Source organism: Globicephala melas, chromosome 18, assembly GCF_963455315.2.
Source record: "Globicephala melas chromosome 18, mGloMel1.2, whole genome shotgun sequence".
Classification (NCBI taxonomy): Eukaryota; Metazoa; Chordata; class Mammalia; order Artiodactyla; family Delphinidae; genus Globicephala; species Globicephala melas.
In genome coordinates this window covers 61004913-61026544 of record NC_083331.1, presented here as the reverse complement: position 1 = coordinate 61026544, position 21632 = coordinate 61004913, and the positions used below count along the sequence as shown (strand labels likewise).

At 35.3% G+C, this 21632-nt stretch overlaps 1 protein-coding gene across 4 annotated transcripts in view; it reads right to left on the bottom strand.

Moving 5' to 3' along the window:
* Positions 1-21632, bottom strand: part of GPC5 (glypican 5) — a 1392911-nt gene that overhangs the window by 1311438 nt on the left and 59841 nt on the right. For all 4 annotated transcript variants that reach the window (XM_060288187.1, XM_030856918.2, XM_060288185.1 and 1 more), the window contains exon 2: positions 20117-20278. In XM_060288187.1, coding sequence (XP_060144170.1) covers positions 20117-20225 — 109 coding nt within the window. In that variant the 5' untranslated portion in view covers positions 20226-20278. The remainder of the gene's footprint in view (positions 1-20116; positions 20279-21632) is intronic.

The window sequence follows — 21632 nt, the reverse complement described above, 5'->3', positions numbered from 1 at the left end:
CACACTTTTAAAGCCCTGTACATGTAGTCCCTTATCAAGTCCTCATAACAACTCTTTTAGGTTAATATAGTTTTTATCTCCATTTTACAGATGAGGAAGCTGAGGCACATAGACATTAGGTTAATTATCTAAGGTCACAAAATAAGAGTTAGAGTTAAACCCAGAGGATGCAACCCCAGAGACCATACCTTAAGGTCTAGAGTGCAAAATAAAAGAAAAATCACCATCCAATCCATCTAAATATGACCCTGACTGACACCAAAAAACAAACAAACAAAAATCACATTAATTGAACATCAACCACAGATTAGGTACTATGCTGAAGAAATGTGTCTCAGTCTATTTAGACAGCTATAACAGAATACCATAAACTGGGTGGCTGATAAATGGCAGAAATTTACTTCTAACAGCTCTGGAGGCTGGGAAGTCCAAGATCAAGGAGCTAGCAAATTTGACCTTTGGTGAGGACTCACTTCCTGGTTCATAGGAGGATGTCTTCATTCTGCATCCTCATATGGCAGAAGGGGTGAGGGAGCTCCCTGGGACTTCTTTTATAAGGGCACTAATCCCATTCATCAGGGCTCCATCCTCATGACCTTATCATCTCCCAAAGGCCCCACCTCCTAATATTATCTCATTGGGGATTAGGTTTGAACATATGAATTTGGGGGAGACACAAACATTCATTCTATAGAAACATGGTTACCAATATAAGACATAAATTCTATTCTTAAGAAAGTAACAATACTCGATGAATAGAGAATTCTGGGGACAGGACCTGCTAGTGAAGAAAAGATGCTGTGAAATGACTAAGAACTAATTTTGAATAGATGTATCAGAGATTATAGTGGACATTTAAAGCTATGAATATTCGATAACATTTTAAGTGGCAAGAAACTGCAAAGCACTGAAGAATTTTAAATTGCAGAATGACACATGAATATTATATTAAAATCTTAATCTGTTAAGTCACTGGGGATCAGCAGAGGAAAATGCTAAAGTAGTTAGTCCAGCCAAGAGGCTGTTGCAATAAAAAAAAAGAAAGTGTCAAGAGGAACAGGAAGAAAAAAGTAAATTTGAGAAGAAAAGCTCAATTTTAACTAACATGGAGAAGAAGAAATTTGAGTCATTGATGTCATTGAAGTTCTCAGTCTAAGACTCAGGGTAAAAATGATGATACCATGCATAGAAATGGGAAAGATGGGATGACAAGTTGTTTTTGAGAAAAGGATGAGAAATTTACATTCAAACATAGTATTTAATGTGTTAGCAGGATATCCAGGTAGAAATATATATAGCAGGCAGCTGAGAGACAAGACTAGGTTAAGAATGAAACATTCAAAGAAACAAAAATAGAAAGAGGAAAGATAAAAAGAGCAAGGGAAAAATGATCTTAGAATCAGGATGAGGGTCCACAACAAGGTGCCAGATACAAGGTGATGACAGGACAGTTCTAAGGATGGAGCTGCAAATGAAATGAATTAGTAGTATTTCTTTTTCCCTAAGAGCACTCTTCATCAAACTGTGGGGCAGCATGAGAAAATGAAGTGCCATGCTATTACCACTTGACATCATCTCTCTTAACTTCCAGACGTGCCTTGAAAAAGTACATCCCAGTAAGACTGCAACACAAATAAGCCAGAGTGAATTAAATTAATGTTCCTAAGCTTTCCACCAAAGGTCCATTAATCTGTTTCACAGTAAGGATTAAATGTATTAAATGCATGAAAAGACTATATTTAAAGCTGAAATTATAATAAATACTCAGAGAGACAGTATCTTCAAACAAGAAAACAGCAGGTAGTTCGTGATCACCAGGATAAGAGGCAACTCAAAGTAAAATTACACGTAACGCAGGAATGTTTAATGTGAAACCAGGTCCTGCCTCAAAGGGGTGATTGCTACAGAATTTCCTCTGCAAAACACTCAAGTGAAGGATCAGTAAAGAAGAAATGTCCAAGCATACAGTCTCACAAAACACTCCACAACTAGCACCTTTAATCAAAAGATAATCTATTAAATATCACAACACTCCTTCAGTTCTTGTTTTGTTTTGTTTTTTTAGTGTAAGGTCATAGTTATCAGCACCTCATGGGAGCGATCAAAACTGGATTTGCAGACTTCTACAGTATGTTGACGATCACTTACAATAAAAATCAGAATGAGAAAGGGAAACTGAGAGGACCATTGAGCCAGGTAATAGAGTCAGTCTAATATATCCACACAGCAGGAACCAAATTAAAATGTAGATAGAATTCTAATATAGTCCAACTGTAAAGACTTGCTCCAGCAAACAGCTAATCCTGAAGATACAAAATTGGTTACATTAATCATTTTAGACATTTCTACATGTATAAACATGTAAGTTAAAAATAGCATCAAGATCACAGTATGTGAGATAAAAAGGGCAAAACACACATAAGTTAGAACCACTCTCTTACCTGATGCAAGATCAGGTCATAAAATAATACTTACATGATTCAAAAGAATGCAGATGATTTCAGTGGATCACAAATTATGTACTTAAATTCAATACGCCTTCTAATGGCATCTAAATTTTTCCTGAGAACAAAGCAGGTTGTAATCTGTTACTTTCCATCTTCCGTCTTCTGTCCAATTCTTTTTCCCCATTTCCTTTCCCAGCTGAGCTGTGATACCACTGTCAGTTTCAGCCGCTCTGGTAAGGAAAGGAAGATTTCTGTAGTAAAGAAGCACATTTCTGTAATTTCCAAGGGGCTGTTTGACAGAGATGGAGGGATCTTGTAGACAGGCCTTGCAGACAGCTGTCTGAAGGAAATCACTGTTCTGCTTCAGTTAAAAAAAAAAAAAAAGAGGAAATAAAAAAGAGGAAGAAAAAAAGGAATGAAAGAAAAAAAGAAAGCATGTTCATGGATAAGGCACTAAGAGAAAACAGTTACAATGACATAATCAACCTACTACACTGTTAATCATCCTGGTCGTGGCAACGTAATAATAAAACGACTGAAAAGATTAACATAAGGGTAGATTCAAACCTAGGGTATTTATTTATTTTTCTGGAAAGATGAATCTGAATTTTTATATAAATAAGGTTTACAAAACCCTGAATGTAGTAAATTAGAAGAGGGTAACAGTGTTATTTAAACTTCTGAATAGAAAAGAAAAAGATACGATAACCTTTGAAATTTGAGTGAAATTTTTCAACTATAGAATTTGCTATTTGAAGCAAATTTGTAAAACTGATCATAATTTTAACCATAAAAAAAGCTTAAATATTGAATAGCAGAGGTTTTATTGGCTAAATTTTCTAATAAAAATGTAATAAAACTAGAAATAATAAGAATCTGATCATATCTTCAAAATTTTGAAACATATTTGTGTTGGTTTCCCAGGGCTGCAATAATAAAGCACCACGAACTGGATGACTTAAACAACGGAAATTGATTGTCTCACAGTCTGAAGACTTAGAAGTGTGAGATCAAGCTGTTCTCAGGGCTGGGTCCTTCTAGGGACTGTGAGGGACAGTCTGTTTCATGCATCTCCTCTAGCTTCTGGGAGGCTCAGGCATTCCTTAGCTTGTAGATGGTGTGCTCCCATGTACATGTCTGTCTCTGTCAAAATTTGCCTTTTATATAGGACAACAATCATATAGCATTAGGGTCCACACTATTGACCTCATTTTAACTTAATAACCTCTATAAAGACGGTATTTCCAAATAAAGTCACATTCTGAAGTTAGGATTCCAACATTTCTTTATGGAGGGAACACAACTCAACCTACATCAACATTCTTTAGGGTAGATTAAAGTTTCATACAATATGCGTTCTGTGCTCCCTGTGGGAGCATCAGTGAGCGCAATTCCATGATATCAGGCCTGGCCTCAGGACTCGCTTTGACAGATGAGATGTGAGTGCAAGCAACATGTACCCCTTCTGAGCAGAGATGGGGAGCCAAGACCATCTTTCCCTTGGTCACTATGGCAACATCATCCCAGACAGGGCTGCTCCTTTAGCCCGAGCAGGAAAAGTCATCACCTACACATAAAGGACATGGAACCTCCTTGTGGATGTAAGCCACTGATATTTTGGGGGTAATTAAAACTACAGTAAACCTAGTCAAATCTATCCCAAAACCCTCTAGATTACCTCAAAGAAGAAAACCAAAGTTAAAAAAAAAAAAGTAAAATTTCAGACTGTCGAAAAGAACACTTCATAGTAAAATCTATGCGCTACAGCAAAGCTGTAACCAAAGGAAAATGCATCCCCTAAAATACATTCATTACCAAAGAAGAGAACTGTAAAAGTTCAAAGAAAGTAATAATCATCTTAAGAAATCAGAAACATATGAAAGAAAATTTTTTTAAAGTAGCAAGAGAGAGTTTTAAAAGATTAAAACAGACGTTATTAAAAACAAAAGGGTAAAGGATAACTAAATCTAAAAGAATGTTCTAGAAAAATAGTATCAACATAAACAAAACCCTTATTAGGACAGACGTCATGAGACAAAGAAAAGAAGCTAGAGGAAAGAGAAAGTGGGAGAGAAATGACAGCATAAAGAGGATGGAAATTTAAGAAAGGTAAGAAAGACAGAAGCAAAATTAGGAATGAGAAAGGACACAAACACAGACTCTTGGGAAATTAAATACTCTTCAAGCTTACTTCCCAACATTCCCAGCTCCCACACTTGGCTGTGGCCTTAGGGGAGTACTCGTGGGCCCTTTAACTCTCCAGACCTCCTTCTTCACTAGGGAGAGGAATCACCTGACCTTTGTTCTTCCCTTGATATCACCATTTTCAGAATTTCTTTCCTAATCTTCTTCCCCAGCAATCCACATCAGATGTCATCTGTCTGAGATCTTATCTTATATCCTGAAAGGTATCCTTAAGTCCTTAAAACACACTGAAAGGTAATCGTCTATTTCCAGCCATAGATTTTAAGCTTGTTGAAAGCAGTCATCATTTTCAGTCCTAGAGCGGCCCTCGTTTTGCACAGTTCTCTGGTAACTAAGATCAATGGAGCCATGTCAGTCAAGGACCCGGTTCAGATGGGCATGAGTTTCAGTTACACAAAATTGTGCAAATCGAGGACTGCCTGAATACAGTTAAGTGCCCAGTATTTGACATATACTAAGTAAAATATTGACGAAGGAATGGATGGATTCTCTAGAGCAGCTTACACACAGACTTGGAGTTGAACAGAATTTTCAAAAAAAAAAATTTACTAAAAATTAAGATAGAAATAAGGAAAATGAGGACAACATAAATCAGTCCCTGAGAGTATTCTCTTGCAAGACTCAACATTGATCCTGGGTTCCTTCTCTTCCTAATCCCACCCCACAGTCATTCAGTTACCCAGTCTTGTTAAAATTATCTTCTAAATATACTTAGAATTTCTTTCTCCCCTATTCTCTATCATCATGAACAAAACTCAGTCCTTTTTTTCTCTCATTCAGACTATTAGATAAACTAACTGGTCATACTACAACCAAAAGAAATCAGCCAAAATCTTAACTCAATATTTAATAAATACATACTAAAAAACAGTTTTAAAAACTTTTAACATATTTCAATTCTTGAAAGCATTTCAAACAAAGAGACACTGAAATTTGTCCTTACTGAAAAAAGCAAGAGAAGAACTGAGTAAACAGTGAGATCTCAAACGATGTTTATGATTTAACTTTTATTTAGTTTAACTCAAATTCTGGGAAGAAGCTTTTGATGAAGCTACCATATTTATCTGAATAAATTTATACTGCCTACTAGAATGCACTGAAATTGAGAGGGTCTATGATTAACAGCACTTAGATTTGATGGAATATTCAATAGATTCACAGGGGTGACTTATTTAATAAATTTTGCCTTAGGGAAAAAATTAAAGAAAAGTTCTTTAAATGAACGCAGAAAAGACAGAACCTGTGAAAATCTTTGGGTTGAAACATTTAGACATTTTAATACAAAAATATTACAATAATATTTTGCCTATGGATACCCAACTGCTCAGCACAGTGTGTTGAATAGGAATTCCTTCCTCCATTGAATGGCTTTTGCACCTATCAAAAATCAATTGGGCATAATTTTGTGGGTCTATTCTGGGGCTCTTTAATCGGTTCTATGTGTCTATCCCTCTGCCAACGCCACACTTTCAATTAATGTAGCTATATAGTAAGTCTCATTGTCTGGTTGAGTGATTCCTCCCACTTCACTCTTCTTTGTCCAAGTTGTTTAAGCTATTTCAGGTCCTGTGCTTTTCCATATAAATTTTAGAAAAAGCCTGCATAGGTCACACAAAGTCTGCTAGGATTTTGATAAAAATTATGTTAAACCTATAGAGTAATTTAGGTAAAAAGGTCATCTTTACTACGTTGAGTCTCCCAATTCATGAATATGGTATGTCTCTCCATTTATTCAGGTTCTTTGATTTTTTTTTCCATCAGCATTTTCAGCGTACAGATCCTGTACAAGTTTTGGAAGGTTTATACCTAAGAATTTCACTTTCTTTCACTTTCCTTCTTCCTAGCTATTCTTCACATCCCCCAGATCTCTTAAAATGTATGAGGTTGGATGATACAATAATTATACAATCATATTCCCTTAAGCAATCACTCTAATGTGCTTCATGTGAACTCTTTGATTTTTATGTGTTCCAGTAAAATATATAGAATTGTTTGGTACATGTATTTTTAAGATACATATATGGTATTGTGCTACATACCTCATTCTCACTCTGCCCTTCTTCACTCTACCTTATGTTTTTAAAGTCTATTCCTGTCACTAGGTACGCATCCAGTTGATTACTCCTCATGATGCATACTATTCCATAATGCATTTCTGTGTATTTTTCTTACCTTTCCCTCAATTACAGACACCCAGACTGCCTCAACTGCCAGCTATTACAAGAAACACTGCAATTAATATGCATTTATATGTCCCCAAATGTTCTCTAAAAAATTTTCCAATATATATATATAAGCAGTAGAGAATCAGAAAGAAGAAAAAGAGGGAGAGAGAACACATATTTTTGCTAAGTGTTGTCAAATTGCTTTCCAGAATAGCTGCACCAGTGTAGGCTGACGATTATTAAATATATTCTTAATTTGCATTCGAAATATACGATCCCATTAAAATAACAAATACACTAAATATATTGCGTAAGAGTTGCCAAATACAGAGATAATTTAATTTAAACCTACTGTGAAGGTTCGTAATAAAAACAAATTAAGCAAATTGGCCTAGATCATCCTAAAGTATTGCCCTGAGACTACAGCTAGAAAGTAAGCATATTAAACCCAGATTTTAAAAATCATAACATGAACAGAGAATTTATTGTTCCTTCTTAAACCGCAGGACACCTTTGTCCACCCCTCTGACCCCTTTCCTAAATCACACTTTCCAGGGATTTCGTGTCCATCTCTCTCCATATTGTCTTTCCTCACATAAAGAGAAAACCCTCTAAAATGCTGCCCAGACAAGCAATAATAATATTTCACATTTCCAGCAGGTAGGAAGTACAACTATCAAATAGTGACATAATTTTATGGAACAATAATTAGCAACATTTGGACCAAAATAAAAATTATCTTAATGAACAGTACCCTCCAAAGTAGTTCAGTGAAATCTTAGATGAAACTTTTTGCCATATTCTACCAAGCACAAAACCTTTCACATTGCTCTGAAGACTATGCATTTACTTATTGATTCCATGCTGTTGTGAAAGGACCAATTTAAAGTTAGTGGCTCTATCTGAAAACTCACAAATGCATAATCTAAAGAAATGCCAAAGTAAACTGCATACATCCCCGAAAGTGATCAAATGAATCTAGCAATATCAAAAATATCAAAAGCCTTTCACATGTGAAGTTCTTCTCATTTGGCAAAGGATACTAAGAAGATTAAGGCTTTCGTTAAGCCACTGAATAGTTTTCCATGGACTCTGTCGCTTTGCACCAAACCTTAGATTTTGGTGTTTATGTTAGTTTCTACTACAGTGAGAGTCAAAATATTACAATTTAATACCATTTAATGAAATTCGAAATTACATCTGATTACCAGCTGGGCAGTAAAAAGAGTTTGCTTTAAAATGTACCAGTTATTATTCACCAAATAATTTCTCTCAATGGCTTGTCTTTACCATTAGAGAGCATGTTTGGCCATAACCCCACAAACCTGCAATTTAACTCTTGGAAAGCCCATCGGGAGCAGGTCCAAGGAAGTCTGGATCACCAAGGCCCTTCTCCTGCCTCGCCACTGAGGCACTTCTGATAATGTGCCAATTGACTTTATGCAATTCCCCACTTACAGAAATTCCATTAGACAATTTTTACCCTGAGATGTTCTGCTGCCACTCAAATGTTAGGGAAAAAATATACACCACACGTAAAGGAAGAAGGATAGCTACCATCTACTGAGTGCTTATTACATACCAGGCATGATACTAGTTACTTTACTGGAATTACCATGACCAATTCTTATTAATTGCAACCTAGAAGAAGGTACTATTATTATCCCCATCCTACAAGCAAGGAAATGAAAGCCTAGATGCAGGTCTTGAGAGAGTATTCAAACTCAGGTTCTCTAACTCTAGAACCCTGTTCTTAAACTCTTAAGCATGTTGCCTATCTGATAACAATAACAAATGTTTTCCCATAACAAAGACCAATGTTTATTCTACTATAAAGTAGCTTCAGTTTATTCCTACTTATGGTAAAAAAATGAATATGCTTCATAAGTTAACATTCAAGTCAAGTTTACACCCTGAGGAGATGGAGTCAAAGAAATAGTACAAGAGGAAAATATTCTTCAAGGTGCAAAAGTTCAATTATCTTTGTTTATACTAAAGTTAGCCCACAGGCAGAATTACTCTGGCATAAAAGAAACACAGCATAGCTATCCAACAATTACCTTTTATTTACTGTTATGACTTTCTGGATCTTGAGATGCTGTTTCAAGCTCTTTGCCTTCTGCATGAGAGCTATAGCATATATATCCCATTTATTGCTAGATATATTTTATGCTAAAAGCATGAAGATATGCATGGATAATTTCCCATCATGAACAGCTACATTGAGGAATGGCTATAAAATTTAAGTCCTCTATTTGCCTGAAGAAAGAGAGGTATTTTATTTTCCATTATATCTTACCACTTTACCAATTAAATATTATGGACGATTGTTTAATATTTTAATCTTAATCTGCTCTTCCCCCAAGGCTATAGAGGGGAAAAAAGCTTAACTATTAAGAAAATTCTCACAGTTTTAATAAACTGTACTTTATAATTTAAAATGAATTATTATATTATTTAAAATTTCAAATTAGACAATAATGCCACTTATATGAACTGTAAGTATTTCTAATTCATTAAGAGATGATATAATAAAAAGACATTATTGAAATGATTGATAATTATTGATATTGTTTGGTAAACAGAACTTAGTTCATTTTTATTTATATAAAAATGTAAAATGTGCTCTTGGTGTTCTAAGAATTACCACCAAGACTTCAAATTTGAGTCTTAAGGGACTTAAGCTCATCACAGAACCTTACTTGCTGAGTTATTGACAAAGATTTTATTTTCAATTTTATATAACCATGTTATACCTTTTATAATTAAAATAAGTTTAAAATAAATTTTTCATATATAAACTCATGATTTTGCCCATAATTTCTATTATGCAACTTTATTCTAAATACTTTCTCTCACTACATGCTTTCTCCAGTCCATTCTCAAAGTTTGTTTACAAATTTCATTCAAGTCAATCTTACTTATTTGTGTGTTATTCATTTCTTTATAAAGCCCTTCACTTTAAATTATGCTAAGTATTGAAAATAGGTTTCATTGGATAGAATCATGAGTTAGTCTATCAAAATTAATTTTATTTTCATATTTAGATATATGTTATTGAAACAACATCTCTTTGTCTGTTTGACTTACTTCACTCAGTATGACAATCTCTAGGTCCATCCATGTTGCTGCAAATGGCATTATTTTGTTCTCTTTTAAGGCTGAGTAATATCGCATTGTATATTATATTGTTTATATGTGGAATCTAAAAAAAGGCTACAAATGAACTCATCTACAAAACAGAAATAGAGTCACAGATGTAGAAAATAAACTTATGGTTCCCAGGGGTAAGGGGGAGTAGGGATAAACTGGAAGATTGGGATTGACACATACACACTACTATATATAAAATAGATAACTCATAAGGACCTACTGTACAGCACAGGGAACTCTACTCAATACTCTGTAATGGCCTATATAGGAAAAGAATCCAAAAAGAGTGGATATATGTATATGTATAACTGATTCACTTTGCTGTACAGCAGAAACTAACACAACATTGTAAATCAACTATACCCCAATTAAAAAAAAAAAGAAAGAAAGAAACATCTCTACATCTACTTTACAGAGCTGGGCCGTAGGGAGGAGCTGGATGTCGCCTGGCTCTTCCACACCATTACTCTTGTCAATGATCAACCTCCTCCAATATGTTTATGGCGTAGATTGTGGTGATGGTTTCACAGGTGTATACTTATCTCCAAATTGTTTGTATCAAGTTTTATACAGGAAATACAGCTTTTTGTTTATCAATCATACCTCAACAAAGTGGTTTTAAAAAAAAATATTTAAAAATTAGAGCTTCCCTGGTGGCGCAGTGGTTGAGAGTCCGCCTGCCGATGCAGGGGACACGGGTTCATGCCTCAGTCCGGGAAGATCCCACATGCCGCGGAGCGGCTGGGCCCATGAGCCATGGCCGCTGAGCTTTCCCATTTGGGCCGCTTTCCCAAATGGGCCGCTTTCCCATTTCCCACCACAGCTATTCAAAACTTCACCACCATACACACACTTCCTATTTCATTTTACACCATCCCCTAGAGCTCCAGCAGGGTTCACTGTCCCTAAGCACATTGCCACAGAGGGTGATCACCCCCAAACGTGGGGTTCAACCAGTAAGGCAGAGGAAAAACAAAAGGTTTTCATGTGGCATATGCCACACAACAACCACAGTGAGACACAAATTAATATCTCACGATAAACTACTACTTATGAGGTAGTACGCAAAATGTGAAAAGACACATTGTTGAGTTTTAAAATAATTTCTTTAATATTTTAATAATGCCAATATTTTATCTTTCTTGTAAAAATAATATAAATAAATTGATCATTAAATCATAGCATTACCTAGCTTAGATAAAATTTTGTAGGGCCTTAAAATACATTGGACATTTAATAGAGACAAATCACCCTTCATGAAACTAAATATGTTGACTCAAAAATAGCTATTAAAAAAATGATCTATCAAAAGAGCTGGTAAGTGCATCAAGGGTATATTTCAACAGAATTTGTTAATGAAATTTATAATCAGTAAAAACATATAATGAAATTATTACTTTTACTGTAATTGTATTCTTCACATTAAATAAATTTAGATATATTCAAAGGATCCCTCAATCTTTACCTTTCTACCAGCCTCTTATAAACAGGGAAATACCCTACTTTCAATATTAAAACTGCTTACTGTTAGAAATATTAATTCCAAGACACACATTGACAAAATATATTAGCTGACATCATCAAAAAAATCCATATTCAGATGTTAAATGCACAAAGCTAATCTGGGGGTGGGGGAAAGCATGAATTTCACTTTTAATATCATGTCCATTTTAGATTGCATTATCAACATAATGAAAAAGTTTGTTCATGGAGTAAAAGGTTTTTAAAAGAATTCATAAATATTACATTACAAAGTGAGTGTCAACCACACATTAGTGACATCACAAGTTTCCCTTGACGTTTACTGCCACACAATATTTAGAAAAATTTGATATTAATTCAGCTTATTTTCTTTTTTTCTATATTTAGTTATAAGAAAAATATTTTAAAGAAAACATATTTTGAATCTTCTAAAAATGCCTGATTAACTTTAATAGCCTATTACTACTTTTGGAAGTAAACACTTCTAAGATAAATGAGCTCTGTTTCAAAAGTAGTTAATAATTAATTGTTTCTTTCTTTCCATAGATTACTAATATTATCAACATTAACATCTGAAAATATAAAACAGACTCAATTTAAATACTAGGAAAAAAAAGATTACATACCTTGTCTACACTTTATAAAAGGTCACTGTACTTTGCATGAATGTGGGATTTAGGAAATTCATTGTTTCTAAAATATCTAATAGACAATAGGTTGATCAACAAGTACTAAGTTTAGAGAGTAGAATGGTGCTTAGCAGGGGCTGGAGGGCGGAGAAGTGACCCTGGTCAAAGAATACAAACTTCTAGTTACAAAATGATTAAGTTCTGGGGATATAATGAACATCACTGTGATTACAGTTAACAGTACTGTAGTATATACTTGAAAGTTGCTGAAAGAGTAGATCTTAAATGTTCTTGCTGCAAAAAAGAACTGGTAATTATGTGACTTGATGGAGGTGTTAGCTAACAACACAGTGGTACCCATGCTGCAATACGTAAGAGTATCCAATCAATGGGTTGTACATCTTACATTTACACAATATCAATTATATCTCAATAAAGCTGGGGAAATTTTTAACATAAAAAGATAAAAGGTTTTTTAACCTAAAACAAAAGTATTTCTTTTAAATTCACCCTCAGAGCCACGTGACGGTTGCTATCTCCATGCTCATATAATAAATGTAAGGAACCAGAAGATCCCCTCATCTCACCATCTGAGAAGAGCAGAGTATCACACAAGGAAGTGGGAGACACGAGGGCCAGAGAGAATGATGTGAGGATGGTAGTTCCATGGATTGATGGTGGAGGGTGGGCTAGAAAACACTTGCAAACACGGGAATCCGTGTTCAATTTGAAATTATTTGTGATTTTTAGACTTCACCTTCCTTTATCACCATCATCTCATAAAATTTATTTTATACATACAACTTAGGTTAATGTGTGTACGTGTATGTGTGTGTCTATGGAGTGGTAATTAAGAAAAAAATTTTCATATGAAATTAATATGCTAGAAAAAGAGACACAAAAGCAAATGAAAGAAAGCAGGGAAGCAGAGGCAGTAGTAACCATGAGACTGCAGACTGTGGAAATGTGCAGAAAACTTCTGGAGAGCTTGAACTGCCATAGAATATGGAAAGAAATTTGAATTATTTTAGCTAAAACTTTAAGATGTGGCAATATCTGTACCTAGAAGAAAATTTTTAATACATACAGAAACACAACATGGTACATATCTCCTAAGTGTGTATACAGATTCACAAGACATATTCATAAGAGAAAATAAAGAACACGCAAAATAAAGAAGTATTTTTGGAAAGACATTCAGACACCCCAGTAATTAGGAAACTGCACGTTTTGAAAACAAGGTACCATTTCACATCTATCAGTTCATCAAATTTTATTTTAAAATTCTTTTTTAATTAAAAAAATTTTTTAGAATTTTTTTTTAAATTCTGACAATAATTTCAGAATTATTGGGAAGTGTTGGGAAGGATGTGGAATAAGGACAAAGCACACCACTGCTTGTGGGAGTTTAAATAGGTTCAGCTCCTTAGAAGAGTAATTCTGCAAAATATCTGGTCAAGTTGATGAGGTCACAGCCTATAAGCCACAATTTCACTTCTACATATAAACCCTAGAGAAACACATGCCCTCGGAGACATGAACAAGAATGTTTGTTGCAGCACTACAAGTGCAAATATAAGTTGGGAATTATTAAAATATCCATCACAGGGAGGGTAAATAAATGCCACATATCTATAAAAAGAAATTGTATAAATCAATTCACACAGATGAGTAAGAGATAGGGGGACAGATAAATCTCAAAAACATAGCTAGTTGTAACCTCCCACACGTCCTGGCCTTTACTCAATACATAGTTACCTTTTAAGAATCATCCCTTGTGATCCCTCATGTAAAAGTAAGATTAAACAAATATGAAGATAACAAAATGATAAAGACCCTGATGAAATGCCAACTCATCTTCTAGGCAATAAATGCACAGTTCTCACACTGAAAAGATTTAACTGAAAATGGGCTTCCCTGGTGGCGCAGTGGTTGAGAATCTGCCTGCTAATACAGGGGACACGGGTTCAAGCCCTGGTCTGGGAGGATCCCACATGCCACGGAGCAACTGGGACCGTGAGCCACAACTACTGAGCCTGCGCGTCTGGAGCCTGCGCTCCGCGACAAGAGAGGCCGCGATAGTGAGAGGCCCGCGCACTGCAATGAAGAGTGGCCCCCGCTTGCCACAACTAGAGAAAGCCCTCACACAGAAACGAAGACCCAACACAGCAAAAATAAATTAATTAATTTAAAAGAAAAAAAAGAAATAGAAAAGCCTGATTGTGCCAAAATAATTAAGAGAAAGGTACAACTTTAAAAAAAAAAAAGACTTAACTGAAAATGTATTTAATATAAAATCAAGAAAGAATTGTTTAGCCTACCATAAGCAGGTTATTGTGCTTTCTAGGTAAGATTATCATAGCAATAGGTGATATTATCATAACCTATCATCAGTCAGAATTAAAACAACTGAAAGTTTACTTCCTAAAACTTAAAAAAGAAATATGGCAAAGTAACCTCTTAGTTCTACACTTCAATGTGTTTCCACACTTAGTTCTACGCTTTTCAATTTTTTTTGCTTCATGCAAAGCAAGCTTTATTTCCAGCTGAAAAGTAATTTAAGCTCTGGAACTTTCATCTAGAATATATTAAAATTAGTCATTTTCATAATTAATAGCAGCTTGCTGACACAGATTCAAAAAAAAAATTTTTTAACGTTTCAGAGATACAGGACAGTTGGATAAAGACCAATTGCACTGGTGGCTGCCGTGTGAGATAACACACTAAACCACGCGCTGCTTCAAACCAAGGGGAAAATGCAATCACATTCAGAATACACCACCGACAGAAACATTATAACGTGCTCCTTCCTGGTTACTGGGAGCCGGGGGTGGGAGGGGTACGCCATGAAGCTTGTAGGATCTTGAACCCAGGCCCTCGGCAGTGAAAGTGCTGAGTCCTAACCACTGGAAAGCCAGGGACTTCCCTCCTTCCTAGCTTATAAAATCAGTAAACAAATGTTGGCGTATCAGAAGCCTGAAGGAGCCAATAAAAGTAAAATAGCTTGAAAATTTGGGCAACATACCATCTAAGCACCTGGCGGTGCCGGCACTTAGTAGGTACTCAACAGAGATATTAAATGCATGAAGGGAAGGGAAGGATGAAGGGGGAGAGGGAGAGCGGAACGCTTTCATTTTATTTCAGAACCAGCTTCCTGCTAAGTATCATTCATTCATTTATCCATGTATTCATGCAGTTCAGTTAACTACATTTACTGCATATCTGCTCTAGGTCTAGAGAAAGAGAAAAGCCAACACGTCTCCTCAACACTGCCAGTCTAAGGCTACCTGTTCTCTTACCCTTGGGCCTTTGATCAGGTAATTCTCAGTGTTAGAAATAACACTGTTCCTTTATCCTTGCACATAATGCTCTTCCAAGGGATAATTTTAAATATCGTTCACCTCTGTAAAGCATAACAAAAGTGAACAAACTAAGATTAATGTACTCCAGGCTTACTATTGTAACATTTATATAAATCTACTCATCTTCTCATACGTTAAGGTATTCAAATATTCACTACATCCTTGTGCCTTCGATTATATGTATGTGGATATGTACATACATTTTACACCAGTTTTACAGTAGCTATACACTAGCTATACACTTCACAGTAGGTAATATCTGTTAGTGTAAAAGAGGACAATACTTTAATTACATTCACATTCTCACTCTTAATTTACCTGCTTTTTAAACAAAGATATTTAATTTTGAACACACTCCTATATTTCATTAAAAATAGGAATGTAATTTTTATTAAAGTCCTAAATCTAACATTTCAACCCAAGAGGACAAGCTTACCAATCTTTCAGGTACTTTTAATCAAGAATGAAAATTTAGGGAGACGCAAGAGGGAAGACATATGGGAACATATGTTTATGTATGACTGATTCACTTTGTTATAAAGCAGAAACTAACACACCATTGTAAAGCAATTATACCCCAATAAAGATGTTAAAAAAAAAAAAAGAATGAAAATTTAATTAGCCCAGAGAATGAAATCGTCAACAAAAATATTAACTCCTTCTTGTTCTAGATATCGTTCATCACTGAGTCTTTTGTGATAATGCACTTTTTAAATGCCATATAAAAAACTGGAAACTTCCAGAATAAAGACTTAGTATATACCATATATTTTAGAAATATGTGAGCTATTTGAAGATGAGAGAAATAGGAAAAGATCTATCTCTAAGGAAAGATAAAACTTCTTAACCTTATCTTTATAATGTTTAAACAAAAGATAAGCTTCTGTATTCTCCCAAATATTCCTGCAGTTTATTTTTGAAAATTATGCTGAAAATTTTTTATAGTTTTAAATTAAAGAAAACAAAAACTAAGCCCTATTCTCTTACTTAAACAGAGATTTTAAAACTGACAAATTTGAAAGCTGGGTAAGAGTTGCTTTTTTACAGTGGTTGACACATTCTCTGTCAACTTCCACTATTTCTTCAGGAGTCACACCAAACTTTAGTGTATAAATAAATAAAACATTTATAAAAAATATTTGCAAAATGTTTTCTTTTCTTTTTTAAAGTATGATCTCTATTTTTATTTATTTTTTATACAGCAGGTTCTTATTAGTTATCTATTTTATACATATTAGTGTATACATGTCAATCCCAATCTCCCAATTCATCCCACCACCACCACCCCCTACCCCCCGGCAAAAGGTTTTCGAGGCAGGCAATCCCACACTCATAAAGCGGCTGAAGGGAAACAAACTCTTTCGCATTATTGCAGGCTGCCCGCTTTATTCATGAACGTAATCAAGCCCCTGAAAATGAAGAGCAGTTGTTGTCTGCACTGTGACGAAGCCAGCAGTCTCTGTGCAAACAGCACCACTAATTCATGAAGAGCAACAGACACAGGGATACCCGCTTGCTCCTTTCATCTTATCAGAGGCTGTATGCTACGTGAATGACAACCCACAGGACACAGTGAACCCCAGGTCGTACTTATGGGTTCTTCCAAAACCATATTTTTGTTTGCCTGTTTTATTTTCAGGAGACCTATAACACCTTAACTGAAAAAAGTAGAATTATCCCAGTAAGGAGGCTGATTCCAGTCCCAGTGATATTACCTTCCAGGGCTAAATTCCAGAGCTGAATGTGGGCTGTACGTGGAATAACCTTATGTCTTCTGGTACCAGCTGCCGGCACTGTCTCCTCTCTTCGGAGCAATCCCAGCCTCCCAGCAGCCTTTATCTTACAGTCGTGTGGGGTCCGCTACACCCACACATCCAAGCGATCATCCCCACCAGTCATATCCAAAGGTTTACTTCAAAAACATGCTGCCAGGCTTCCCTGGTGGCGCAGTGGTTGAGAGTCCGCCTACCGATGCAGGGGACACGGGTTCTTGCCCCGGTTCAGGAAGATCCCACATGCCGCAGAGCGGCTGGGCCCGTGAGCCATGGCCGCTGAGCCTACGCGTCCGGAGCCTGTGCTCCACAACGGGAGAGGCCACAACAGAGAGAGGCCCGCGTACCGCAAAAAAAAAAACATGCTGCCGAGGAACCCCATAAGATCTATGAGAGAAGGGACCATACTACATCCCAGTCGAAAGTCTTTTATAACCCACAATATGGCTAAAAGGACAGGGTAGTACTGCTGAAGTAGCAAATAGAAGTGAAATATTAAAAAATAAAAAGATCGAAATGTAGCACATCTACTTACATGACTTAAGCAGTGAAATGATTTCCTCCATTAAATTGCTCTCAAGCAGACTAAGTTTCCCACTAAAATGTATTAGCTTCTTTCTTCTTAGGAAACACAAAGGCTGATTTGTGTTCAGACATTGTCATTACATAGAAACTAGACAGAGGGCTTTACCTATTGATAAAGTAGCCTGTTCAGTTATGATACAGCAAATGTGATCTCTCAAATGGCTTTTAGCACATATATTTAGCTTGTTTTTATGGAACTAAGCCTGAAGCTACTTATTCTATTCATTAAATTAAAAGCAGGTATTCTTCTTGTAAGAGAATTTGTTCCAGTAAAGTTAGTCTTTAGGAAAATTTCTTCTACAGCTGTCTTGCCTTCTCATGATTCTTAAATAAAATTGATATGTCACAAAGGGAGAATTTATTATAACAAATTATATTTAAGAAAGGCCCTACTTTTTTCACTTTTGTAATTGATACTTAAATACACAGCAAAACTCACCCTGTTAAATATATCAGGTGCAATTTACTGAACAAAAAATAACAAAAGTTATACATAATATTAACTGACACTCCAGTAGAGATAATCTCATGTCCTTATACTACTGATCAGTTGTCGCCAAACTTTTAGCAATATCACCAAAAGTTTTCAGCAGCCTAAACCCATGTTAAAAGTCTAAACATTCCAGGTTTTAGATTTTTCCCAATCTTTTGAATTTAATGTGCTCTATCTTGATCAATTTATCCAACAATATGTGAAAAGGTTTTTAGAGTATATTTGAAGACAGAAGAAAACGTTCAACTACCATTCATTGAGTCCCTATGTGACGGTAACTGCTGGCGCTTTCTTTCACCTACATGGTTAACACTGCTCTCCAAAAACGTAGGTTTGACTTGTCACGATCTTCTTCGGCCATACCTTCTTACTTGGAGGGATTTAGTTTTGACATTAAAACATGAGAAATCATAATGAAGCTTCCCTGTTCAAAAATCTTTAATGATTCTCTCAAACTCAAGTTGATGTTTCAAGTCTTCTTTCACGTGAGTCCAACTTACCTGTTCAAGCATATGGTCCACAATTCCCATCCACATCTCCCTGTTCTGGTAAGGTTGATTTATTCACTGCCCCCTTTATCTCTAAACTGTATTTTCCATATTGTACACACTATCATTTTCATAAGAAAAAATCATTACATCACTTTCTGTGGGTGGTTAATATCTTCTAGTTCAGTCAGTTCAAGCCACCAATCTTTGCTTAAAAGGCATATCAATATATTTGCCTCCAACAATTTCACATGAATAAATTCCATAACATAAATAAGGTTGTTTTCTAAGACATCTAAAAATATTACTGGATTAAAACATCTTCAAATCTGACATGTCACAATTTCTATAAAAAAATCATCAATTCATCATGAACTACATTTTAATTCAACTTAAATTCTGTCCAGATTTATTACATTTATTTTATTTAATAAGTATAGTTTTAAAAACTAATCAGCTTTGTGATTTAGTTCTGTATGTAAACAAAGCACAAATTATTTAAATAGATTGACATTAATATACTTATTTAAAAGGAATACTAGCAGAAGTTATATTTTGCATTGAACAAAAGCAATAATTTTGTTTGAAAAGCAGTGTAATCTAAATATTTTCATTCTAATAATACACAGAATAGCTAATGCTTTATAAAAGGAAAAATAAATTAAGCTATTTTATTGTAGCAATAAGGAATTGTACAGAGGAGATGACTGAAATAAGAAAAAGATCACCTGTTTTCCAATGTGTATTATAATTTTATAACCCATTCATTTTATTTCTGAATATATTGTTTGAATTAAGGTTGAGTTCTGGTCGTAGCTGACCCTTAAACATCCAATTAATATTTCTTATTTTACTATTTATCAGACTTGTCTACCCTTCGATATATCACACTGGTGTTCTTAGGAAAATCACATGAAGTAGTAGAGGAAAAAATTAGACAAATATTTTTTAATTATATTTTTGAAAATGAATCTATCATTACCCAGTTAAAAGTGATGAGACTTTGTTTTATAGACTATTTTAATAGAATCTAATAATCATGTCTGTTCATACTGAAGTAAGACCATGGGTCAGAGTATTGCGGGATTTGGCAGAACCCCCAGAAAGGCATAAATTTCACTAACATTACAGACTCCCTACTCTAAGTCAATTTATATGCCCCAGAATAACCTCAGAAACAAGCTGTGAAGGTCAGAAAAAGCTAAAACCTCATTTTATACCAGAATAATATGCAAAGACAAAGAAGTAAACCTAGACAAATTTACCAGTATAATAATAATAATAGGTAAATTACATAGCAAGATTTACGTTCAGTTTCAGAAATGATACATTTACCTTGAAAGGCAGCTGTGTTTCGAGATATCAGAAACTTTAATGTAGAGCTGGATGTTTGAAGCACCTGCTGCATATCTTGGCGAGCTGCAATTTGATAACTTTCCTCCATCTTCCTGGTGCAACATGCAGGGTTTTTGGCTATGCAAACCTGAAGATCAGGCCCTGGAATACATAGAATATTTTTCATAATAATTACCTGTTCATTTAGCAAGCATTAGATGTTACGTATCAGACATGAATGATCAGCACTGCACATTACAGGTTCATGTCCTATATGCCCACCAGAAAAATGATACCAGTGGGTTGACACCAGCCTTAGGATACCCTGGATCCCACAGGAAACTGTCAGAAACTGGCCCCATCCACCGGCAGGCAAAAAACACAAACAAAGGAAGGTTAAAAAATATGCTACTAAACAACAAATGGATCACTGAAGAAATCAAAGAAGAAATCAAAAAATACCTAGAGACAAATGAAAATAAAAACACAACAATCTAAAATCTATAGGATGCAGCAGAAAAAGTTCTAAGAGTGAAGTTTATAGCAATACAAGCTTACTTCAGGGAAAAAAAAAATCTCAGAAGAACAACCAAACCTTATACCTAAAAGAACTAGAAAAATAAGAACAATGACGACAACAACAACAACAAAATGTTAGTAGAAGGAAAGAAATCATAAAGCAAAAATCAATGAAAGAGAGAATTTGAAAAAACAAAAAAACAGTAGAAAAGATCAGTGAAACTAAGAGCTGATTCTTTGAAAAGATAGACAAAACTGATAAACCATTAGCCAGACTCATCAAAAAAGAAAGAGGGCCCAAATTAATCAAATTAGAAATGAAAAAGGAGAAGTTACAACTGACACCACAGACATACAAAGGGTCACAAGAGATTACTACAAATAATTATATCCAAATAAAATGGGCAACCTAAAAGAAATGGATAAATTTCTAGAAATGCACAATATCCCAAGACTGAACCAGGAAGAAACAGAAAATATAAACAGTCTAACTACCAGTAATGAAACTGAATCAGTGACAAAGAAAAAGAAAAACAAAGTCCAGGACCAGATGGCTTCACAGGTGAATTCTACCAAACATTTAGAGAAGAGTTAACACCTATCTTTCTCAAACTATTCCAAAATATTGCAGAGGAAGGAAGCTTTGGAACTCATTCTACAAACACAGCATCACGCTGATACAAAAACCAGGCAAAGGTATCACAAAAAGAAAATTACAGGGCTTCCCTGGTGGCGCAGTGGTTGAGAGTCTGCCTGTCGATGCAGGGGACACAGGTTCGTGCCCTGGTCTGGGAAGACCCACATGCCGCGGAGCGGCTGGGCCCATGAGCCATGGCCGCTGAGCCTGTGCATCCGGAGCCTGTGCTCCGCAACAGGAGAGGCCACAACAGTGAGAGGCCCACGCACCGCAAAAAAAAAAAAAAAAGAAAGAAAATTACAGGTGAATGTTACTGATGAAAACAGATGCAAAAATCCTCAACAAGGTATTAGCAAACCA